Source organism: Oscarella lobularis, chromosome 18 (assembly GCF_947507565.1).
Source record: "Oscarella lobularis chromosome 18, ooOscLobu1.1, whole genome shotgun sequence".
In the NCBI taxonomy this organism is placed as follows: Eukaryota; Metazoa; Porifera; class Homoscleromorpha; order Homosclerophorida; family Oscarellidae; genus Oscarella; species Oscarella lobularis.
Genome location: NC_089192.1, coordinates 1445146 through 1468736, shown reverse-complemented (window position 1 = coordinate 1468736; position 23591 = coordinate 1445146). Strand labels below are relative to the sequence as shown.

The 23591-nt window shown below is 44.9% G+C and overlaps 4 protein-coding genes and 1 long non-coding RNA gene across 17 annotated transcripts in view; all 5 read left to right on the top strand.

The window, feature by feature from the left end:
• The first annotated feature begins 1341 nt into the window (after nt 1-1341).
• LOC136197845 (insulin-like growth factor 1 receptor) lies at nt 1342-8431 on the top strand. The gene is made up of 20 exons (XM_065987699.1): nt 1342-2485; nt 2546-2635; nt 2708-2864; nt 3297-4038; nt 4179-4381; nt 4455-4865; nt 4922-5071; nt 5350-5582; nt 5743-5812; nt 5865-5977; nt 6032-6474; nt 6689-6887; nt 6942-7006; nt 7059-7185; nt 7236-7354; nt 7413-7468; nt 7532-7588; nt 7757-7829; nt 7883-8023; nt 8096-8431. Exons 3-20 carry the CDS (start codon nt 2792-2794, stop codon nt 8202-8204), a joined length of 3384 nt encoding a protein of 1127 aa, XP_065843771.1. The 5' UTR covers nt 1342-2485; nt 2546-2635; nt 2708-2791; the 3' UTR covers nt 8205-8431.
• Nucleotides 8432-11735: 3304 nt separating this feature from the next.
• LOC136197879 (uncharacterized) lies at nt 11736-13365 on the top strand. The gene is made up of 4 exons (XR_010672621.1): nt 11736-11906; nt 11967-12056; nt 12137-12293; nt 12726-13365. It is a non-coding gene; the product is annotated as an uncharacterized lncRNA (long non-coding RNA).
• Nucleotides 13366-13372: 7 nt separating this feature from the next.
• On the top strand, nt 13373-15440 carry LOC136198147 (uncharacterized). The gene is made up of 7 exons (XM_065988062.1): nt 13373-13467; nt 13609-13811; nt 13885-14295; nt 14352-14501; nt 14780-15012; nt 15173-15242; nt 15295-15440. The coding sequence occupies exons 2-7, from the start codon at nt 13643-13645 to the stop codon at nt 15438-15440; spliced, it is 1179 nt and encodes a 392-aa protein (XP_065844134.1). The 5' UTR covers nt 13373-13467; nt 13609-13642.
• Nucleotides 15441-15547: 107 nt separating this feature from the next.
• Nucleotides 15548-17788, top strand: LOC136197865 (insulin-like growth factor 1 receptor). Its single transcript, XM_065987727.1, has 10 exons — nt 15548-15904; nt 16125-16323; nt 16378-16442; nt 16493-16619; nt 16670-16788; nt 16847-16902; nt 16966-17022; nt 17180-17252; nt 17305-17445; nt 17516-17788. The coding sequence occupies exons 1-10, from the start codon at nt 15891-15893 to the stop codon at nt 17622-17624; spliced, it is 960 nt and encodes a 319-aa protein (XP_065843799.1). The 5' UTR covers nt 15548-15890; the 3' UTR covers nt 17625-17788.
• A 2443-nt stretch (nt 17789-20231) lies between these two features.
• Nucleotides 20232-23591, top strand: part of LOC136197841 (death-associated protein kinase 1-like) — an 8820-nt gene continuing 5460 nt past the window's right edge. The window contains exons 1-11 of one of the 13 annotated variants that reach the window (XM_065987686.1): nt 20232-20283; nt 20335-21252; nt 21308-21386; nt 21437-21538; nt 21663-21770; nt 21829-21906; nt 21954-22046; nt 22095-22184; nt 22248-22346; nt 22406-22513; nt 22572-22670. In XM_065987686.1, the coding sequence (XP_065843758.1) occupies nt 21666-21770; nt 21829-21906; nt 21954-22046; nt 22095-22184; nt 22248-22346; nt 22406-22513; nt 22572-22670 (672 nt within the window). In that variant the 5' untranslated portion in view covers nt 20232-20283; nt 20335-21252; nt 21308-21386; nt 21437-21538; nt 21663-21665. The other 12 variants (XM_065987680.1, XM_065987689.1, XM_065987688.1 and 9 more) reach the window with 12 other exon arrangements.

The window sequence follows — 23591 nt, the reverse complement described above, 5'->3', positions numbered from 1 at the left end:
TGGATTCCAAACGTTCGCTCTAATGGGCGACTGCGCTTCATCTGCTGTTCTCATCGAAACGCCGAAAACATCGATTTCGTTAATGTATCGCTAAAGGGCGGGACGGACTTTCGAATCGTTGCTATGACACTGCCGCACTTAGTCGTTAAAAGCAGAATGAATGCGATGGATCGTCGCGACGTTCTTCTTCGCGTCATGTCAGCCGCTGTGACCGTTGCTCGTTTAAAACTGTTCTGCGCCGCCAACGACTTCTCTCCCATTGAGTGGTTTTTGGTGAACGTCATTAGCTTGAGAACGCCGTACAGAACGCGTTGTCTTGCCTGTTCGACGAGAATCCCCGGCTTTTCTTCTCACGCCTGTCCTGATCATTTTTCTGATCCGTCTGTAAACGAGCTGTGGGATGAAATGATCGAATGCCTCTTAGAGGCGTCTCTCACTCGACCTGACGTCTTTTTCCGGACTTACAACAACCTCGTGTGGGCGTTGTGCGCTGCTCTTTTATCTCGACCGCCCGTGCTCTCCGTTGCCTTGCCATTCCTCTTGAACGCGATAACTGATAAGGGAGCTGCAACGAGGAATCTTTTCACCACCTGCGGCAGTTGTACTGATAGCACGCCTATGTTGGCTGGGCTAACGTCGATTTTTGAGTCTCTGGACGAGTTTGAGCGTTTTGGGTTTGCTCTCCATACGGAATGGCTTGCTCGGGTGTGCAATCATGTGGAGCAGATATCCTCGCAAGGCGATCTTTCCTGCAACGATAAACTGTCACCTCCTCTCAATGGTGACATTCGTCTTTTTCTCGACATCCTCTACTATATGTGCCGCGATCTGCCAGACGTGCAGCAGCGTTTGGTTCAAGAAACTAATTTGTTGGCACTTTTGCCGTCGTATGTGCCGCCGTTGTGGAAAGAATGCCGAATGGAGGTCAGCAAATCAGTTGCAATGTCGTCTCTGAGGTTACTGATTGCTCTGGCGGAAAACGAGTCCCTGAGGCATCGTGTGCTTTCGGCGGCATCATTGCAGATGCTCCTCGACTGCAGTCCCTGTTTTGAGTCCAGTTATCTTACTTGTCTTCTTCTACTGTGCGAGGACGCTCATTGGCCGGCGAATGTGCTCTCTAAAGACGCAACGGCTCACAGAATGGTTACCTTGCGTTTTGGCATTCTGATATCTTTCAAAGGAGACATTCAGCGCTATAGGTATTCGAACGGTACTTGTGCATGTCTACGAGATATGGGTCAAAGAACAGACGTTCCAAGCCCAGTAGGCTGGTTTGGAAAGTACGTTCTTTCAATGATGGAGGAGGATGTTGTGCAAGAGCTAGATTGTGTCTGAGGATCGAAGCAGACTCTAGAAGTAGTGCACTAGTCAAATATTTGCCAGTAGACGCGATTGCGATTGCGATTGCGTCTCGTCGATCAAGGCTACACGTCGACGTCGTCGACTGATTTTGAGTCTCCTTGCGCATCGTTTTCCCAGCTGCGTCATCTCGTACGTTTGTGGCACGAAGGCTAGTTGGTAATGAAGTCTTTTGTTCTGTCTAAAGACTTTCTAAACTGGAGCATCTTGGCGTGGGACGGCGAATGAATGGGACATTGTTTCTCGTCGAAACGTCAGCGCTACGTGGATTGCCGATTTTTTGGACTATAAGACTCGATTGTTTTCGCTGGATTATTCAGACGCTAATTGGGACACGTTGCAACGCTCGGTTCTTGAAGCCACGTTTCGACAAATTGTAACTGGCGTCCAATCATTGACTCGTCTTGAAGCAAGCTTTTCCGATTTATTAGAGGAATTTCGACGCACACAAGCGGAAATTCTGTCTTGGGATACACCGGTGATGCCATCGATGCACTTCTTTTATACCAAGGATTACCAAATGCAACTGGTTGGAATCGTATCTCATCTGCGTGGTAACTATGAGCGTGTTTTTGGGGGCCACAGTCTTGGCTCTGTCTAGTGTCGAAGCCTCCGTTTTGCTTCAGTACGGTTTTATCAATCATGATCTTGTCACTGGGTATACTTTCGAGTTACTTCAGCATCCACAGGCTGTCATTCGTGATGTGTCAATTAACAAAGAAAATGCGGTTGGTCATGGATTTAAAGAAGTCTACGTCCCTATACTACGCGAAGAATTTGGTTTGACTTTCGAGTGACAATCAAGACCCCGAACGTAAGGAAATGTGCAAGTGAGTCTGCATGCATGCTTGGTTTAGTTATTTGCTGATGCGCTGCTCCGGCAGATTATGCTTAAGCACTGCTTTTAGGTTTAGGCAAGCATGGAACATTTTATTACGCTAGACTTCTCGAAGCCTTTTGCGTTAGCGTACGCTAAAGAGGTGAGGCCCCTTGAGAGGGAAAGACTGGTAGGAGGCGAACATAAACGACGTACGAGAGCGTCCACGTCTTGGAACGCAAGCCTTGACAGTGGAAATAGCGACAACCACTGTCGAAGTTGGCGAGACTCTCTTTTCGACATGCTGAGGTAAAATTTGTAGCGAACCGTTCCGCACATTCTGTCGCCAGGCTTCTTTGCTCGGAACAGATGATCGGGGTCGTCGGCGACGTTTTAACTCTCCGTCAGGATAAACAAGAAACGTTCGATCTCTCTTTGCAGCGGGAATACTTACAATAGGTAGAATTAAGTCCCAGTGTTACGTCTGCTCAAAAACGAGATAAGCGAACGATTGCTCATTCGTCCATCTAGACCTCTGAAAATCATTGAAATGTCCGGTTGTGGAAGCGAAACCTTCGAAGCGTCCCGGATTAAAGCCTAGTCCTCGTTTACGCTATGTGGATTTCTGCTCCTGTGCTTTTCGCGGTTCCCGCTTTGCTGTTACTCTGCAGCCCATTGAAATCCCAAGGTATATAGCCATGGTAGGAGTTCTCACGTCGTCGTAGAACGCGATCGGCGTAGAAACGAGAGTCACGTTTTACCTTCTGTACGAGTAAATTTACGTGCTCAATTGATTCTTGGTTTGGCGTACCGAACAACGGCGACGTTCATCTAGTCGCGTTCATCCGCGTATGTGAACGATGGCTTCCGCCAGGTTTGCGCATTCCTGGCCTAGGCTTCTCTTCGCCTATGGCTGCATACCATGCACACTCCTAAAATAGCCATGAGCAAACATAAGCCCTCGAAGCGCCGTTAACCTCTGCCCAAGCGACTTTTATTGATTGAGTGTGCGTTTCCTGTCGCGGATGTAAGTCTAAGATGACCTTTTTGCTTAATTACGATTCTATTGGTTTCAGTCTTCATGGGCCGAGTTTGTAGCCCTAATTTCATTTGTCTTCAGATACTGGCTGCGAAGGCGATCTCCAATTGACAACCAGTCAAGAGGTCGCGAATCTAAATGAAAGGAACTGCACAATAATTTATGGGTCACTTCACATCGACGGTCTAGAGCCGTCCAACTGCTCCAATAGGAGCAGTGCTCCTCTGAACACCATCGAAGAAATACGTGGGTGTTTGTGGATTGAAAATCTTGCTCAAACTTACACGAACTTCTTTGAACTTCTACCTAACCTCCATCGAGTTGGTGGTAACTGCGTCAGCAGCGCACGTGATAATCATACTTTTGTCGTCGAAGGAAGCCCAAATCTCCAAATGCTTCCCCGACAATGGCCGATTCAGTTAGACAACGGCTGCTTTCACATCCAAGACGTCTACTCAGACAATGATCTTGATTTTTCGAAGTTGTTTACAAGCGCCAAGACCAAAAATAGGAGCGACTGTGTGCCCTGCCAGCAGCATTCGAATCGTTTCTATTGTCCGCAGCGGTCTCCTTTTTCGTGCAACCAATCTTATTCTGTGTTTGAAGCGTCCGACTTGATGTATCTTGATCAGTGTGTCGAGATTGGTGGCGGACTCTTCCTCTCTGGATCGTGGACTGACGACAAAGAATTAGAGAAGAGCTTCAGTCAGCTGACGAGAATTCAAGGATATCTAGTCATCGCTAATACAATTGGATTGAGAAGTTTATCATTGTTCAAGAACTTAGTTAGTATTGGTGAAAGCGGGTTGAAATGGAACGAGAGGTGAGTAGATGCCGTACTTTGTATTTGTTTAGCACCGTATATATCCGGACTCGCGAAATAATCGACCAGTGCATTATACACGCCTCTTTGTTTGATACCGAAAATGTAAACTGAAATTAACTTATCTATTTTCTTTTTAGATTTTCCTTTGCATTGTATGATAATCGCGATCTAATGCAGTTGTGGGACAACGTCAGCCAAATTTCGATTCCTCATACGCCGGTATTAGTTCACGGAAACCCTTCTCTCTGTATGTCAGACATCGATGACCTGAGACGACACGTCTTCGACAATGAAAGTTCAGAAACTGTTATTGGCGGAGGCAACTCACTTGTTGGAGAATGTGAGGTTTATATATATATGTATATATTTTATATATATCTATACATGTATATACATATGGTTTTTCGTCCTAGGCAACTGGTCACCCAGGTCAGAACTGAAGCCAAATTTAACTTCAGTCAGTGGAGAGACGACGCTGGAACTAAACTGGACAAGAAGTTACAAAAACGAGACAGAATACACTTACCTCGGATCCGAGTTATTCTACGCAGCAGTCGACTTTACCAGAATCGAAGCGTCGACGACCACTTGCCCTCCTTCTCTTCAAGATATTCTGCGAAGATCGGAAATGGATTTTCAGTTCCAACGACGCTTAGTTCTCTTTGGTAACGAGAGCAAACAGACACTAAAGGGGTTGAATTCTGGTCGTCATTATGCCGTCTATGTTCGATCAACCGTTTTATCGCTTACCGCTAGGAACCCTGAGCAGGTACTTTTTGACTGTTCGAACGTCAGAATCTTCTCGACTCTCATTTCTACACCCTGTGAGAAGCTATTCAATTCTTTCCTGGTTGTTTTGTTTCACGTTTATGAGTTTTAGCTAATTCCAGTAGGATGGCTGATTCCTTTAGGCTGGAATCACGTCAACATAAAGCAAATTGCTCATGGATTTCCTGGCGCATTGCAAGTGGAGGAAAAGACGTTTACCCAAAATACGTATTCGAAATCCTAGCTAAAAGTCCATCTAAAGGTAAAGGTGAGAGGTTCCCTTTCTTGTACAGCCTTTAATGTGAACAAGCCGGCGCTTTCCGTGCTATGTACACTCTCACGCTTATTGTAGAAGGGCCAGTTACAAGATGAATACAGTATAGTTAGAGTTAGCTGGCTTGCAAGCTACAATATCTCTAATTTGTATACCTACAAACACTTAGTACAGGAAATCCCTCATAGTTACAATTTTTAATGGAGGATAAGTTTTTAGACATGCATTACATATGTGCCCGTACTCATTTGATAGCAATGTTTTAGAATGCGAAGCGGAAAACGAAAATACTCCTCGTGTCACCTCCACAAATTCCGCAGCAGGCATTTGTCCCTGCTCCTATAAAGGGATTACTTCAGTGGATAACAGCACACGAAACGCATCAGTTCAATTCAAATACAATAACGGCAGCGTTGAGACCAAGTCTTTTGTCTTGAACAAAAGTGGCCTTTCTGAATTTTCCCTTAATATATTGCCATGCTATATTTACTATGTCAGGGTAATGCCTCTATTTTTTACTTTATTAATCATAGCTATTTTTATATGCACGTTCAAATTATTAAGTTTTGCCTTATGTGTTGTTTTAAGATATCAGTTCTTATGCTATTATCTTTCACGCTATTCAGTTAGGCACTGCCGTTAACTTTTCCTCTTTATAGGCAAAATTGCAAAATGAGAACAGGACTTGCAGCATTTGGAGCAACAAGCTGAAATTGTTACCTCAAATTTGTGAGACGAGATTTGTGAAAATCAAAGTAAATAGATGTAACACATTGCGTAGGTAACGAAAACGTTGTCAGAAAAATGAATTTTACTGCATATGCGTATTCGAAAGATGCGGACCCTAGTCTGATTTCGAAAAAGGTTTTTTCGAAAAGTGTTTTTTCGAAAAAGGTTAACAGTTACAATATGATCTTCTTTTATTAAATTGACTAAATTTTGCTCTAGTTGAACGTCATTTGGACTGATCCTGGCTCCTCTCTCTGTAAAATTTTCAACTACACAATCACATTCTCTGGGAAAGATATATTTGGACGACATTCGATGCAATCAGATGATTTCAGTTGCAACAAGAATCAGCAGAGCGTCTTCTGCCGGCGCACAACGTCAAGCAATTCTACTCATCAACTGAGCCTTTATTTTAAGACGGATACGCCAGAGTCTTTGCCTGTGAGAGTGCTCGGATTCGATTGTTTTCATTGGGGACAGCTAGCAAATATTTCATTTGATCTCAATGCAACAGTAGTCAACACAACGGTTCCGCCAAGCACTGAATCGAGATCTAAGTCCGCCAATTCTAATTCCGCCTTTTTCGGAGGTCTGTTCACCGCTATTGCAATCGCACTAATAGTGTGTGTCGCTTTATACGTGCGGCGAATGAAACGAATGCGGTAAGATTTTGTGTCCAATTGTGCATGCATGAAAAGAGGGGTATCCTGCAAAGCTTTTTGTCTATTGCTGTAGTTATGTGTAGTGAGCCTTTTCAGTTTAGTTCTAGAGATTTACTTTGCACTTGAGATCGATTCATAAGGGAATTTGTTACTTTGTTTTGCTCTTGGGATCAATGTTTTCACTTGCGCTCTAAATCGTCATATTATTTTTAAGGAAAAATATCATGGAATCAATTAGGGCTGAATTGCCTGAAGGTTATTTCAATGACGCAAATATTTCGTACGAGCAGGATGAATGGGAGATTGATCGCAAAAGTCTCCGTGTAGGCGATCTTTTGGGTAAAGGTGCCTTTGGCCAAGTCTTTGAGGGAGTCTTAGAAAAAGGCGATACTTCCGAACTCGTTGCGATAAAAGTATGGAATTTAATATTTCTAACTCAATTATTATACATAAGGGTTTCGGAATAGTGTCCAAATGCCAATTCAAAGCCATTTGAGAAAGTTCTTTTTCTAAAAGAAGCTTCTGTTATGAAGTATTACTTTTTTTTGTCTCGGCAGTTCAATTTAATTTGCTTTGCTTTGCAGGAATTTTGTCTGCGATTACATTGTCCGTTTGGTTGGAATTATCTCTGAAAAAGATCCGGTTTACGCTGTCATGGAACTGATGGGCAATGGCGATTTGAAATCGTATCTTCGATCCTTGAGACCGTCGGTAAACGAGAGAGAAACATCACAAAAAAGCCTGGCCATTTTTATTTTTAGAACGATCCATCACTCTCTGCCATTAGCCTTTTCCCGTTTACCGAAAGTCAGATTCTTACCATGGCTGCAGAAATAGCCTCAGGGATGGCCTACCTAACCGAAAGGAAATTTGTACACCGGTGATTTTAAATACCTTTATCTTTCTTTCAATAAAGTAATTTCTTACTTTGAATGCAGAGACTTGGCTGCCAGAAACTGCCTGGTTTCGTCTTCTAATGTGGTCAAGATAGGAGGTACAGTACTGTGTCAATTTTTAAATAATATTTTTTTCCCGCAAATGACGATTTATCTTGCAGATTTTGGAATGGCTCGTGACGTCCAGCTTGAAGACTACTACAGGAAATGCGGCAGAGGTAAGATAAGTTTGCCTAACGTGTCGCGATCTTTGTCAAAATGACCCGTCAGCGTCCGGTGCATGTGAACCAAAATATACAAATAGATTCTATAAATTATATGTGAATACGCTGCTAAAATTTACCGGCTAATAGTGTTTTGGACACGGATTTTAAGTGTATTTGTAGGTCCTATGCCTATTCGCTGGATGGCACCCGAATCGCTACGTGATGGCGTCTTCACTCACTTCTCCGACGTTTGGTGAAGACGGACAGACACGTTTTATAATTCACGTGTGTAATTCGGTCGTGCAGGTCCTACGGGGTCGTTTTGTGGGAAATTTTCGCACTCGGAGCTCTGCCTTATCCCGGCTTGTCAAACGAGGAGGTTGTCTCCTTTGTTGGAAAAGGAAACAAGTTGAAAGTCGACGTGTCGCAGGAATGGCCAAGTGTTCTGTGAGCTTCGTTTCTTCTGCTCTTACATTCATGCACAGCTGTAAGTATGACCGCTTTTTTTGCGTTATATAGGGATCGTATTATGAATCAATGCTGGGAATGCGACCCCTTGTCGCGTCCAAGTTTCGTGGACATTCTTCTCGACCTTCCAGCCCTTACCGGTTGTGAAGTTTCAATATGATATGATGATTGCAATTTCCAACGATGATGAGATTAGCAATATAGCTTGCAAGGTAGATACGATATTACAAACATTATCTGCATGAAACATTGTATATATATCTACTTGTACGTCCATGTAGCACAGCATGCACAACAGTCAGCATGCAAGTACAGTAGAATTTGTGAAACACTTGCAGTTAGTTTTTTAATGTTTAGTGTCAAAGAGTTCCTGACTTCCTCCGGGTAGTTTTTGGTTCCCCGTATTCGTTCATCAATGGTTTCGAGTCTCGCCGATTTGTGCGTGAAAAGCCTTTGCCGAACGGGCTACGAACATTCACCGACCGGCATCTCGTTCCCATTGCCGTCGATCGCCGAATCAATACTCCTCGACTCGTCGTCGCCGCGTCGTTTACCCATTCCAATCGCAAACGCTCTCTTCGAGGGCTTAGCGCGACGAAGAAAGCTCACGGAAAAAATTCTTCGCCTCTTTCTCGATCCGAATCGAGCGATGCTGACATCGCTTCCACTCACCTTCGTCCGATCCATGCCACACGGCGTAGGGGAGCGGAGTTTCGAGCATCGCATTCGACAGCGGAAGTTTTTACGTCACGTCGACGTTTCGTTTAGTAATTGGATTAGCGAACATCCGTTTTCGCTTGTGGACGCCTTTGCTCGCACGTGCAGGGACACGTTGCTTTCGTTTTCAGCTAGTCACGTGACGGGACATTTGGGCGTTTTGCGACTGAAAGAGTTTACGCGATTGCGTCACGTCGATCTCGGCTACACGTCGACGTCGTCGACTGATATCGAGTCTCTGTGCGCATCGTTGTCCCAGCTGCGTCATCTCGACGTTTCTGGCACGACGGCTAGTTGGTATCAAGTCTTTTGTTCTGTCAAAAGACTTTCTAAGCTGGAGCATCTTGGCATGAGCGATTTGAAGTTTTTGACGGCAAATGAATGGGGCATTGTCTCTCGTCGAAACGTCAGCGCTACGTGGATAGCCGATCTTTTTTCGACTATGACACGATTGTCTTCGCTGGATATTTCGAACGTTAAATGGGACGCGTTGCAACGCTCGGTTCTTGAAGCGACGTTTCGACAAATTGTAACTGGCGCCCAATCGTTGACTCGTCTTGAAGCAAGCTTTCCCGATCTCGACGAAGTCGTTGCGGAATTGGAGAGCAGCGATCGGTTGGAGCAAATGACATATTTGGCTTTTCACGGCGAAGCGACATGGATTCCAAACGTTCGCTCTAATGGGCGACTGCGCTTCATCTGCTGTTCTCATCGAAACGCCGAAAACATCGATTTCGTTAATGTATCGCTAAAGGGCGGGACGGACTTTCGAATCGTTGCTATGACACTGCCGCACTTAGTCGTTAAAAGCAGAATGAATGCGATGGATCGTCGCGACGTTCTTCTTCGCGTCATGTCAGCCGCTGTGACCGTTGCTCGTTTAAAACTGTTCTGCGCCGCCAACGACTTCTCTCCCATTGAGTGGTTTTTGGTGAACGTCATTAGCTTGAGAACGCCGTACAGAACGCGTTGTCTTGCCTGTTCGACGAGAATCCCCGGCTTTTCTTCTCACGCCTGTCCTGATCATTTTTCTGATCCGTCTGTAAACGAGCTGTGGGATGAAATGATCGAATGCCTCTTAGAGGCGTCTCTCACTCGACCTGACGTCTTTTTCCGGACTTACAACAACCTCGTGTGGGCGTTGTGCGCTGCTCTTTTATCTCGACCGCCCGTGCTCTCCGTTGCCTTGCCATTCCTCTTGAACGCGATAACTGATAAGGGAGCTGCAACGAGGAATCTTTTCACCACCTGCGGCAGTTGTACTGATAGCACGCCTATGTTGGCTGGGCTAACGTCGATTTTTGAGTCTCTGGACGAGTTTGAGCGTTTTGGGTTTGCTCTCCATACGGAATGGCTTGCTCGGGTGTGCAATCATGTGGAGCAGATATCCTCGCAAGGCGATCTTTCCTGCAACGATAAACTGTCACCTCCTCTCAATGGTGACATTCGTCTTTTTCTCGACATCCTCTACTATATGTGCCGCGATCTGCCAGACGTGCAGCAGCGTTTGGTTCAAGAAACTAATTTGTTGGCACTTTTGCCGTCGTATGTGCCGCCGTTGTGGAAAGAATGCCGAATGGAGGTCAGCAAATCAGTTGCAATGTCGTCTCTGAGGTTACTGATTGCTCTGGCGGAAAACGAGTCCCTGAGGCATCGTGTGCTTTCGGCGGCATCATTGCAGATGCTCCTCGACTGCAGTCCCTGTTTTGAGTCCAGTTATCTTACTTGTCTTCTTTTACTGTGCGAGGACGCTCATTGGCCGGCGAATGTGCTCTCTAAAGACGCAACGGCTCACAGAATGGTTACCTTGCGTTTTGGCATTCTGATATCTTTCAAAGGAGACATTCAGCGCTATAGGTATTCGAACGGTACTTGTGCATGTCTACGAGATATGGGTCAAAGAACAGACGTTCCAAGCCCAGTGGGCTGGTTTGGAAAGTACGTTCTTTCAATGATGGAGGAGGATGTTGTGCAAGAGCTAGATTGTGTCTGAGGATCGAAGCAGACTCTAGAAGTAGTGCACTAGTCAAATATTTGCCAGTAGACGCGATTGCGATTGCGATTGCGTCTCGTCGATCAAGGCTACACGTCGACGTCGTCGACTGATTTTGAGTCTCCTTGCGCATCGTTTTCCCAGCTGCGCCATCTCGTACGTTTCTGACACGAAGGCTAGTTGGTATTAAGTCTTTTGTTCTGTCTAAAGACTTTCTAAACTGGAGCATCTTGGCATGGGACGGCGAATGAATGGGACGTTGTTTCTCGTCGAAACGTCAGCGCTACGTGGATAGCCGATTTTTGGACTACATGACTCGATTGTTTTCGCTGTATTATTCAGACGCTAATTGGGACACGTTGCAACGCTCGGTTCTTGAAGCCACGTTTCGACAAATTGTAACTGGCGTTCATTGACTCGTCTTGAAGCAAGCTTTCCCGATTTATTAGAGGAATTTCGACGCACACAAGCGGAAATTCTGTCTTGGGATACACCGGTGATGCCATCGATGCACTTCTTTTATACCAAGGATTACCAAGTGCAACTGGTTGGAATCGTATCTCATCTGCGTGGTAACTATGAGCGTGTTTTTGGGGGCCACAGTCTTGGCTCTGTCTAGTGTCGAAGCCTCCGGTTTGCTTCAGTACGGTCTTATCAATCATGATCTTGTCACTGGGTATACTTTCGAGTTATATCAGCATCCACAGGCTGTCATTCCTGATGTGTCAATTAACAAAGAAAATGCGGTTGGTAATGGATTTAAAGAAGTCTACGTCCCTATACTACGCGAAGAATTTGGTTTGACTTTCGAGTGACAATCAAGACCCCGAACGTAAGGAAATGTGCAAGTGAGTCTGCATGCATGCTTGGTTTAGATATTTGCTGATGCGCTGCTCCGGCAGATTATGCTTAAGCACTGCTTTTAGGTTTAAGCAAGCATGGAACATTTTATTGCGCTAGAATTTGTGACTTCTCGAAGCCTTTTGCGTTAGCGTACGCTAAAGAGGTGAGGCCCCTTGAGAGGGAAAGACTGGTAGGAGGCGAACATAAACGACGTACGAGAGCGTCCACGTCTTGGAACGCAAGCCTTGACAGTGGAAATAGCGACAACCACTGTCGAAGTTGGCGAGACTCTCTTTTCGACATGCTGAGGTAAAATTCGTAGCGAACCGTTCCGCACATTCTGTCGCCAGGCTTCTTTGCTCGGAACAGATGATCGGGGTCGTCGGCGACGTTTTAACTCTCCGTCAGGATAAACAAGAAACGTTCGATCTCTCTTTGCAGCGGGAACACTTACAATAGGTAGAATTAAGTCCCAGTGTTACGTATCCTAGTCTGCTCAAAAACGAGATAAGCGAACGATTGCTCATTCGTCCATCTAGATCTCTGAAAATCATTGAAATGTCCGGTTGTGGAAGCGAAACCTTCGAAGCGTCCCGGATTAAAGCCTAGTCCTCGTTTACGCTATGTGGATTTCTGCTCCTGTGCTTTTCGCGGTTCCCGCTTTGCTGTTACTCTGCAGCCCATTGAAATCCCAAGGTATATAGCCATGGTAGGAGTTCTCACGTCGTGGTAGAACGCGATCGGCGTAGAAACGAGAGTCACGTTTTACCTTCTGTACGAGTAAATTTACGTGCTCAATTGATTCTTGGTTTGGCGTACCGAACAACGGCGACGTTCATCTAGTCGCGTTCATCCGCGTATGCGAATGATGGCGTCCGCCAGGTTTGCGCATTCCTGGCCTAGGCTTCTCTTCGCCTATGGCTGCATACCATGCACACTCCTAAAATAGCCTCGTGCAAACATAAGCCCTCCAAGCGCATTTAACCTCTGCCAAAGCGACTTTTATTGATTGAGTGTGCGTTTCCTGTCGCGGATGTAAGTCTAAGATGACCTTTTTGCTTAATTACGATTCTATTGGTTTCAGTCTTCATGGGCCGAGTTTGTAGCCCTAATTTCTGTTGTCTTCAGATACTGGCTGCGAAGGCGGTCTCCAATTGACGACCAGTCAAGAGGTCGCGAATCTAAATGAAAGGAACTGCACAATAATTTATGGGTCACTTCACATCAACGGTCTAGAGCCGGCCAACTGCTCCAATAGGAGCAGTGCTCCTCTGAACACCATTGACGTAATACGTGGTTGTTTGTGGATTGAAAATCTTGCTCAAACTTACACGAACTTCTTCGAACTTCTACCTAACCTCCGTCGAGTTGGTGGTAACTGCGTCAGCAGCGCACGTGATAATCATACTTTTGTCATCGAAGGAAGCCCACATCTCCAAATTCTTCCCGGACAATGGCCGATTCAGTTGGACAACGGCTGCTTTCACATCCAAGACGTCGACTCAGACAATGATCTTAATTTTTCGAAGTTGTTTACAAGCGCCAAGACCGAAAATAGGAGCGACTGTGTGCCCTGCCAGCAGCATTCGAATCGTTTCTATTGTCCGCAGCGGTCTCCTTTTTCGTGCAACCAATCTTATTCTGTGTTTGAAGCGTCCGACTTGATGTATCTTGATCAATGTGTCGAGATTGGTGGCGGACTCTTCCTCTCTGGATCGTGGACTGACGACAAAGAATTAGAGAAGAGCTTCAGTCAGCTGACGAGAATTCAAGGATATCTAGTCATCGCTAATACAATTGGATTGCGAAGTTTATCATTGTTCAAGAACTTAGTTAGTATTGGTGAAAGCGGGTTGAAATGGAACGAGAGGTGAGTAGAGGCCGTACTTTGTATTTGTTTAGCACCGTATATATCCGGACTCGCGAAATAATCGACCAGTGCATTATACACGCCTCTTTGTTTTGATACCGAAAATGTAAACTGAAATTAGCTTATCTATTTTCTTTTTAGATTTTCCTTTGCATTGTATGATAATCGCGATTTAATGCAGTTGTGGGACAACGTCAGCCAAATTTCGATTCCTCATACGCCGGTATTAGTTCACGGAAACCCTTCTCTCTGTATGTCAGACATCGATGACCTGAGACGACACGTCTTCGACAATGAAAGTTCAGAAACTGTTATTGGCGGAGGCAACTCACTTGTTGGAGAATGTGAGGTTTATATATATATGTATATATTTTATATATATCTATACATGTATATACATATGGTTTTTCGTCCTAGGCAACTGGTCACCCAGGTCAGAACTGAAGCCAAATTTAACTTCAGTCAGTGGAGAGACGACGCTGGAACTAAACTGGACAAGAAGTTACAAAAACGAGACAGAATACACTTACCTCGGATCCGAGTTATTCTACGCAGCAGTCGACTTTACCAGAATCGAAGCGTCGACGACCACTTGCCCTCCTTCTCTTCAAGATATTCTGCGAAGATCGGAAATGGATTTTCAGTTCCAACGACGCTTAGTTCTCTTTGGTAACGAGAGCAAACAGACACTAAAGGGGTTGAATTCTGGTCGTCATTATGCCGTCTATGTTCGATCAACCGTTTTATCGCTTACCGCTAGGAACCCTGAGCAGGTACTTTTTGACTGTTCGAACGTCAGAATCTTCTCGACTCTCATTTCTACACCCTGTGAGAAGCTATTTAATTCTTTCCTGGTTGTTTTGTTTCACGTTTATGATTTTTAGCTAATTCCAGTAGGATGGCTGATTCCTTTAGGCTGGAATCACGTCAACATAAAGCAAATTGCACATGGATTTCCTGGCGCATTGCAAGTGGAGGAAAAGACGTTTACCCAAAATACATATTCGAAATCCTAGCTAAAAGTCCATCTAAAGGTAAAGGTGAGAGGTTCCCTTTCTTGTACAGCCTTTAATGTGAACAAGCCAGCTCTTTCCGTGCTATGTACACTCTCACGTTTATTGTAGAAGGGCCAGTTACAAGATGAATACAGTATAGTTAGAGTTAGCTGGCTTGCAAGCTACAATATCTCTAATTTGTATACCTACAAACACTTAGTACAGGAAATCCCTCATAGTTACAATTTTTAATGGAGGATAAGTTTTTAGACATGCATTACATATGTGCCCGTACTCATTTGATAGCAATGTTTTAGAATGCGAAGCGGAAAACGAAAATACTCCTCGTGTCACCTCCACAAATTCCGCAGCAGGCATTTGTCCCTGCTCCTATAAAGGGATTACTTTAGTGGATAACAGCACACGAAACGCATCAGTTCAATTCAAATACAATAACGGCAGCGTTGAGACCAAGTCTTTTGTCTTGAATAAAAGTGGCCTTTCTGAATTTTCTCTTAATATATTGCCATGCTATATTTACTATGTCAGGGTAATGCCTCTATTTTTCACTTTATTAATCATAGCTATTTTTATATGCACGTTCAAATTATTAAGTTTTGCCTTATGTGTTGTTTTAAGATATCAGTTCTTATGCTATTATCTTTTGCGCTCTGCAGTTAGGCACTGCCGTTAACTTTTCCTCTTTATAGGCAAAATTGCAAAATGAGAACAGGACTTGCAGCATTTGGAGCAACAAGCTGAAATTGTTACCTCAAATTTGTGAGACGGGATTTTTGAAAATCAAAGTAAATAGATGTAACACATTGCGTAGGTAACGAAAACGTTGTCAGAAAAATGAATTTTACTGCATATGCGTATTCGAAAGAAGCGGACCCTAGTCTGATTTCGAAAAAGGTTTTTTCGAAAAGTGTTTTTTCGAAAAAGGGAAACTGTTACAATATGATCTTCTTTTATTAAATTGACTAAATTTTGCTCTAGTTGAACGTTATTTGGACTGATCCTGGCTCCTCTCTCTGTAAAATTTTCAACTACACAATCACATTCTCTGGGAAAGATATATTTGGACAACATTCGATCCAATCAGATGATTTCAGTTGCAACAAGAATCAGCAGAGCGTCTTCTGCCGGCGCACAACGTCAAGCAATTCTATTCATCATCTGAGCCTTTATTTTAAGACGGATACGCCAGAGTCTTTGCCTGTGAGAGTGCTCGGATTCGATTGTTTTCATTGGGGACAGCTAGCAAATATTTCATTTGATCTCAATGCAACAGTAATCAACACAACCGTTCCGCCAAGCACTGAATCGAGATCTAAGTCCGCCAATTCTAATTCCGCCTTTTTCGGAGGTCTGTTCACCGCTATTGCAATCGCACTAATAGTGTGTGTCGCTTTATACGTGCGGCGAATGAAACGAATGCGGTAAGACTTTGTGTCCAATTGTGTGCTGTGCATGCATGAAAAGAGGGGTATCCTGCAAGGCTTTTTGTCTATTGCTGTATTTATGTGTAGTGAGCCTTTTCAGTTTGGTTCTAGAGATTTACTTTGCACTTGAGATCGATTCATAAGGGAATTTGTTACTTTGTTTTGCTCTTGGGATCAATGTTTCACTTGCGCTCTAAATCGTCATATTACTTTTAAGGAAAAATATCATGGAGTCAATTAGGGCTGAATTGCCTGAAGGTTATTTCAATGACGCAAATATTTCGTACGAGCAGGATGAATGGGAGATTGATCGCAAAAGTCTCCGTGTGGGCGATCTTTTGGGTAAAGGTGCCTTTGGCCAAGTCTTTGAGGGAGTCTTAGAAAAAGGCGATACTTCCGAACTCGTTGCGATAAAAGTTTGGAATTTAATATTTCTAACTCAATTATTATACATAAGGGTTTCGGAATAGTGTCCAAATGCCGATTCAAAGCCATTTGAGAAAGTTCTTTTTCTAAAAGAAGCTTCTGTTATGAAGTATTACTTTTTTGTCTCGGCAGTTCAATTTAATTTGCTTTGCTTTGCAGAAATTTTGTCTGCGATTACATTGTCCGTTTGGTTGGAATTATCTCTGAAAAAGATCCGGTTTACGCTGTCATGGAACTGATGGGCAATGGCGATTTGAAATCGTATCTTCGATCCTTGAGACCGTCGGTAAACGAGAGAGAAACGTCACAAAATAGCCTGACCATTTTTATTTTTAGAACGATTCATCAATCTCTGCCATTAGCCCTTTCCCGTTTACCGAAGGCCAGATTCTTACCATGGCTGCAGAAATAGCCTCAGGGATGGCCTACCTAACCGAAAGGAAATTTGTACACCGGTGATTTTAAATACCTTTATCTTTCTTTCAATAAAAGTACGTCTTACTTTGAATGCAGAGACTTGGCTGCCAGAAACTGTCTGGTTTCGTCTTCTAATGTGGTCAAGATAGGAGGTACGGTACTCTGTCAATTTTTAAATAATATTTTTTTACCGCAAATGACGATTTATCTTTCAGATTTTGGAATGGCTCGTGACATCCAGCTCGAAGACTACTACAGGAAATGCGGCAGAGGTAAGATAAGTTTGCCTAACGTGTCGCGATCTTTGTCAAAATGACACGTCAGCGTCCGGGGCATGTGAACCAAAATATACAATAAATTATATGTGAATACGCTTTTAAAAATTACCGGCTAATAGTGTTTTGGACACGGATTTAAGTTTATTTGTAGGTCCTATGCCTATTCGCTGGATGGCACCAGAATCGCTACGTGATGGCGTCTTCACTCACTTCTCCGACGTTTGGTGAAGACGAATAGACACGTTTATAATTCACGCGTGTAATTCGGTCGTGCAGGTCCTACGGGGTCGTTTTGTGGGAAATTTTCGCACTCGGAGCTCTGCCTTATCCCGGCTTGTCAAACGAGGAGGTTGTCTCCTTTGTTGGAAAAGGAAACAAGTTGAAACTCGACGTATCGCAGGAATGGTCACGTGTTCTGTGAGCTTCGTTTCTTCTGCTCTTACGTTCATGCACAGCTGTAAGTATGACCGCTTTTTGCGTTATATAGGGTTCGTATTATGAATCAATGCTGGGAATGCGACCCCTTGTCGCGTCCAAGTTTCGTGGACATTCTTCTCGACCTTCCAGCTCTTACAGGTTGTGAAGTTTCAATATGATATGATGATTGCAATTTCCAACGATGATGAGATTAGCAATATAGCTTGGTAGATACGATATTACAAACATTATCTGCATGAAACATTGTATATATCTACTTGTACGTCCATGTAGCACAGCATGCACAACAGTCAGCATGCAAGTACAGTAGAATTTGTGAAACACTTGCAATTAGTTTCTGACTTCGTCCGGGTAATTTTTGGTTCCCCGTATTCGTTTATCAATGGTTTCGAGTCTCGCTGATTTGTGCGTGAAAAGCCTTTGCCGAACGGGCTACGAACATTCACCGACCGGCATCTCGTTCCCATTGCCGTCGATCGTCGAATCAATACTCCTCGACTCTTCGTCGCCGCGTCGTTTACCCATTCCAATCGCAAACGCTCTCTTCGAGGGCTTAGCGCGACGAAGAAAGCTCACGGAACAAATTCTTCGCGTCTTTCTCGATCCGAATCGAGCGATGCTGACATCGCTTCTACTCACCTTCCTCCGATCCATTCGGCGGGGAGCGGAGTTTCGCGCATCGCATTCGACAGCGGAAGTTTTTACGTCACGTCGACGTATCGTTTAGTAATTGGATTAGCGAACTTCCGTTTTCGCTTGTGGACGGTTTTGCCCGCACGTGCAAGGACACGTTGCTTTCGTTTTCAGCTAGTCACGTGACGGGACATTTGGGTGTTTTGCGACTGAAAGAGTTTACGCGATTGCGTCACGTCGATCTCGGCTACACGTCGACTGATATCAAGTCTCTGTGCGCATCGTTGGCTCAGCTGCATCATCTTGACGTTTCTGGCACGGACGCTAGTTGGTATCAAGTCTTTTGTTCTGTCAAAAGACTTTCCAGACTGGAGCATCTTGGCATGAGCGATTTGAAGTTTTTGACGGCGAATGAATGGGACATTGTCTCTCGTCGAAGCGTCAGCGCCACGTGGATAGCCGATCTTTTTTCGACTTTGACTCAATTGTCTTCGCTGGATATTTCGGACGTTAAGTGGGACACGTTGCAACGATCGGTTCTTGAAGCCACGTTTCGACAAATTGTAACGGGCGCCCAATCATTGACTCGTCTTGAAGCAAGCTTTCCTGAGCTCTATGAAATTGTTGCAGAATTGGAGAGCAGGGATCGATTGGAGCAAATGAGGTATTTGGCTTTTCGCGGCAAAGCGGCATGGATTCCAGACGTTCTTTTCAATGGGCGACTGCGCTTCTTCTGCTGTTCTGGGTTTAGCCCCGTACATATCGATTTCGTTAATTTGTCACAAAAGGGCGGGTCGAACTTTAAAAGCGTTGCCATGATACTGCCGCAGTTAGTCGATGAAAGCCAAATAGATGCGACGGATCGTCGCGCCGTTCTTTTTCGCGTCATGTCAGCCGCTGTGACCGTTTCTCGTTTCAAACTGTTCTGCGCCACCGTTGACCTCTCTTACATTGAGCTGTTTTTGGTGAACGTCATTTGCTTGAGAGCGCCGTATACATGCAAAATGCGTTGTCTTGCCTGTTTGCCGGGGATCTCTTCTTCTCACGCCTGTCGTGACGACTTTTCCGATCCGTCTATAAAAGAGCAGTGGGAGGAAATGATCGAATCCCTCCTAGAGGCGTCTCTCACTCGACCTGACGTCTTTTTCCGGACTTACAACGACCTCGTGTGGGCGTTGTGCGCTGCTCTTTTATCTCGACCGCCCGTGCTCTCCGTTGCCTTGCCATTCCTTTTGAACGCGATAACTGGCAAAGGACCAGCAACGAGGAGGAATCATTTCACCTGCGACCGCTGCACTGATAGCACGCCTATGTTGGCTGGGCTGACGTCGATTTTTGAGTCTCTGGACGAGTTTGAGCGTTCTGGGTTTGCTCTCCATACGGAATGGCTTGCTCGGGTGTGCGATCATGTGGAGCAGATATCCTCGCTAGGCGATCTTTCCTGCAACGATAAACCGTCACCTCCTCTCAATCGCGACATTCGTCTTTTTCTCGACATTCTCTACTGCATGTGCCGCGATCTGCCGGACGTGCAGCAGCGTTTGGTTCAAGAAACTAAATTTTTGGCACTTTTGCCGTCGTATGTGCCGCCGTTGTGGAAAGAGTGCCGAATAGAGGGCAGCAGATCAGTTGCAACGTCGTCTCTGAGGTTACTGATTGCTCTGGCTGAAAATGATTCCCTAAGGCATCGTGTGCTTTCAGATGCATCATTGCAGATGCTCCTCGACTGCAGTCCCTGTTTTGAGTCCAGTTATCTTACTTGTCTTCTTCTGCTGTGCGAGGACGCTCATTGGCCGGCGAATGTGCTCTCTAAAGACGCAACGGCTCACAGAATGGTTACCTTGCGTTTTGGCATTCTGATGTCTTTCGAAGGAGACATTCAGCGCTATAGGTATTCGAACGGTACTTGTTCATGTCTACGAGATATGGGTCAGAGAACAGACGTTCCAAGCCCAGTGGGCTGGTTTGGAAAGTACGTTCTTTCAATGATGGAGGAGGATGTTGTGCAAGAGCTAGATTGTGTCTGAGGATCGAAGCAGACTCTAGTGCACTAGTCAAATATTTGCCAGTAGATTCACTGTCTCTTTCTGAGCTAGTTTTGACGCGAACTACCCAATACGGGCTTTGTGAAACCCGTATTGAATTCTTTCTGCTGCCCATTTACACACGGCTCGCAGGGTGAACGTGAGTCCGTTACAATTGTCTATTTCGCGTCGAATGCGAGTCTACATTCAGCTAAAGCCTTTCGTTCCACTGCCAGTCCTGTAAGGCCGGACTGATATCGGGGTTCGTAACTTTCTTTTGGAGGACTCTTCTTTTCCTTCTCTATCGCCCTTCTTCACTGTCGTCGCAGCATAGATCTTTGTTTGGAAGAACGTAGACGACTTTCCTGGCATTCGGTATGAACTCTGCTTGCTTTATTTGTTTGAACTTCTCATAGGAATCGATTCGAAAAGACAAAATACGTGTCGTGGCGGATTATCGCGCGGACGTTTAGCAATTAGAGTCGGGGACGCGCTGGGCTGCTTCTAAGAAAGACCTTATGGATGCGTACGAGCGGATCTAGAACAGTTGCAACTAGAGGAGGGAACAGTGAGGAAAGAAGATTGTCTTTCCCCTCCTTTCGGTCTACGTCACCATGCGACGTCATTATTTCTCCTCTCTTCCATTCCGCCTCTGCGTCACGTGTCATTCTTATTGCCCAAATGCTTTTTATTTGGTCGCTCTTTTTTAGGACGAGGTCCTCCTGCCAGTGGGAATTCACGTGGTTAGCGGACGTCACGTCATCAGACGAGTCGGTCAGATGATACTACTAGCTACATTTAGAAGCTTTTATTGACTTTTTTTCTTCATCAAATTGTTGTCGTGTAGCTGTTCCTTCGAAGAATGTTAGTCGTCTCGCGTTTCTACAAAGTAATTTGGTGGTAAGAAGAACGGCATTAGAGAGGGTGGGTCGGAGGTCGGGACCTCCGGCCTGGCTTTGGTGTTCGCCACGCAATTTCCCTTTATCCTTGATCTGCTCGAAAGCTGTTACGAACCATAAGCCCTTAGCTAGAGGTCTAGAGATCCGAGTAATCTTTTTTGCTATCCAATATCGGATGTAGAGTCCGAAGTATAGACGGAACGGAGAAAAGAAGCGATCTTAATTTTTGGGTGCGTTAGGCTCACGTGATTGAGCTGTGCGCTTGTGCAAGGGGCGTTCTCTTAGTAAAGGCAGCGAAAACTTCTCAACTCTTGTTAAGAGCCGATAGAAGCACCTAAAGGGACTCGAAAGCGAGACGTATTATGTAATGCCGTGACCGGTCAGTTGCGCAAGTTGTCAGTTCCGTCGTTGAAGATCGAGTTCCGAGCAATTGAACTTGCAGCGGCGAGCGACTCTTAATTTTAGCGGCGAAAAAAGGAGTAGAGGGTTTGCAATAAGCTCTCTGTGAAGCAACAGGTACAAATTTGCCGTAGATAAAAAGCACGGTATTTTAATTCGAATTTTGGGAGGTTGTTTGTCCGCCGGACATTTTCCTTAAAAAGATTCTCTCTTTTCTTGCGCTAAGCAAGGCTCTATATAGCCAATGCAGAAAGCTGAGTATACTCCGCTTGAACGGGCGTGTTACAGAGGAAACGAAGGTGATGCTCTCTTTCTACTAAAAGAAACATCTAGTCAGCGTTCCTACACGGTTAGTTTCTTATTTTTGCGACTTTCATATTATTCAAAATTCCATATATTTGGTGCAGGGTTTAGCATTCCGGCATGCGAGTGCAAAAGGAATGTTTGAAGTTGTGAACCAATTGAAAGAGTTTGCATCTCGCTTTGTGTGCATGTCTTACTTGTTCTAGACGGCATCTAATATGAACCTTAGGATATTTATCTTGCTTTTACCAACGCCTGTTGTAACGGTCACTTGAAAGTTGTCAAATTATTAATCGACGCCGGAGCGGATGCCAAAAACAATGTGTGTACCCTTTTTTAGACATGTTCTTTATCAAACTGGAATCTTCAGCCTGCTTTAAAAACGTCGTGTTCTAAAGGCTTCGTGGAAATTGCCAAAATAGTAATCGGCGCTGGTGCGGATGTCAATTTGCCAGACTGGGTTAGTAGTGTGTTAGCTTTATAGACTTGTTGTTAAATATTTCTTATCTTAATAAACTTTTAGGAAAAACGAACGCCTTTGTGGGAAGCGTGTTCATCTGGTCACGTAGAAATTGTCAAACTCTTAATTGACGCCGGAGCAGATGTCAATAAGACACCTAAAGTTCGTCGTACTGTGTTACTTTATAGACATGTTGGTCTTTATCCAAATAGAATCTTTAGAATTCAAAGGGAATTTTGTCGGAAGCGTGTTTTAATGGTCACCTAGAAGTTGCCAAACTATTAATCAATGCTGGAGCGGATGTCAATCAAGACAATGAGTCATACCTGGTTTGTAGTAGTGTGTTACTTTAAAACCATGTTCTTCTCTATCTAATAAGAGTTTTAGCTTGATCATGGCTCTTTGTGGGGAGCGTGTTCCAATGGTCACGTAGAAATTGCCAAACTATTAATCGACGCTGGAGCGGATGTCAATAAGACAGACGAGGTTTGTTGTACTGACGTTGCGGACATACATCGTGACACCATGCATATTCGGATCCCCTTTCGACTACTGTACGTTCGCAGCGAAAACTCAGGCAGAAGGCGCTGCACTACCTCTGCATTTTTTTCTTTAGCATTCGTTCCATGCATTACCCGAGTAGTCTGTACGATTTGCTCACGCTGAGTTGCGGGCTTTCGTGCACCTCATTTGCGATCACACAGCAGCCTTGAATCTTTCGACTGCATCTCGGCGAATTCTTAGCGGGTTGCATGCAGCGTGCGTAGGCTCATTCGAAAGCTTATTTTAGGATTAATTAAGGTAATTATGTATGAATTACCTTCAATGAGAGGTGCCTAGGGAGAATAGAGAGCTAGTCTCGTTCCCAGCCCCTCCGTTAATATCACTACGGGGAGAGGGTCTGGGGACATGCCTTTGATCATGTTGTGCACCGCTCCCCCCGATTGGGGGAGGGGGGATAATTGGTAGTAACGTAACGTAGGTGCCGCGAAGTAGCAAGTGCACGTGTGAAGTAGCAAGTGTACACGTGATTCAGCGTTGCGTGTCGATTTCTAGCTAGATTACGGATCGCGAGAATCTCGCTCTGTATGGTATATGCAAAGGGGCGCTGCAGAACGGTTTCGCCGGCAGCAGTCGGCGAGTGCGGTGCGAGATAAGCGCACACGAGCACAGATCTCTATACCGGCGAAACCGTTCTGCAGCGCCCTATAGAGCGAGATTCTCGCGATCCGTAATGTAGCTAGAAATCGACGCGCAACGTTGCTAATGAAAAGATGAATATGAATCGCGTGTGCACTTGCTACTTCGCGGCACCTACGCCACTACCAATTATCCCCCCCCCCCCCCCCCCCCCCCCCCCCAAATCGGGGGGAGCGGTGCACAACAAGATCAAAGGCATGACCCTCT

Excerpts from the sequence above, each read along its gene's own strand:
- LOC136197845 (XM_065987699.1), top strand. The coding sequence starts at position 2,792 with ATGTGGATTTCTGCTCCTGTGCTTTTCGCGGTTCCCGCTTTGCTGTTA. Across the intron at positions 6,888-6,941 it reads CCGAACTCGTTGCGATAAAA|TGTCCAAATGCCAATTCAAA; the intron begins GTATGGAATTTA and ends GTTTCGGAATAG. Across the intron at positions 7,469-7,531 it reads TAATGTGGTCAAGATAGGAG|ATTTTGGAATGGCTCGTGAC; the intron begins GTACAGTACTGT and ends TTTATCTTGCAG.
- LOC136198147 (XM_065988062.1), top strand. The coding sequence starts at position 13,643 with ATGCAGTTGTGGGACAACGTCAGCCAAATTTCGATTCCTCATACGCCG. Across the intron at positions 14,296-14,351 it reads GACTCTCATTTCTACACCCT|CTAATTCCAGTAGGATGGCT; the intron begins GTGAGAAGCTAT and ends TATGATTTTTAG. Across the intron at positions 14,502-14,779 it reads AGCTAAAAGTCCATCTAAAG|AATGCGAAGCGGAAAACGAA; the intron begins GTAAAGGTGAGA and ends GCAATGTTTTAG.
- LOC136197865 (XM_065987727.1), top strand. Across the intron at positions 16,789-16,846 it reads GAAAGGAAATTTGTACACCG|AGACTTGGCTGCCAGAAACT; the intron begins GTGATTTTAAAT and ends CTTTGAATGCAG. Across the intron at positions 16,903-16,965 it reads TAATGTGGTCAAGATAGGAG|ATTTTGGAATGGCTCGTGAC; the intron begins GTACGGTACTCT and ends TTTATCTTTCAG.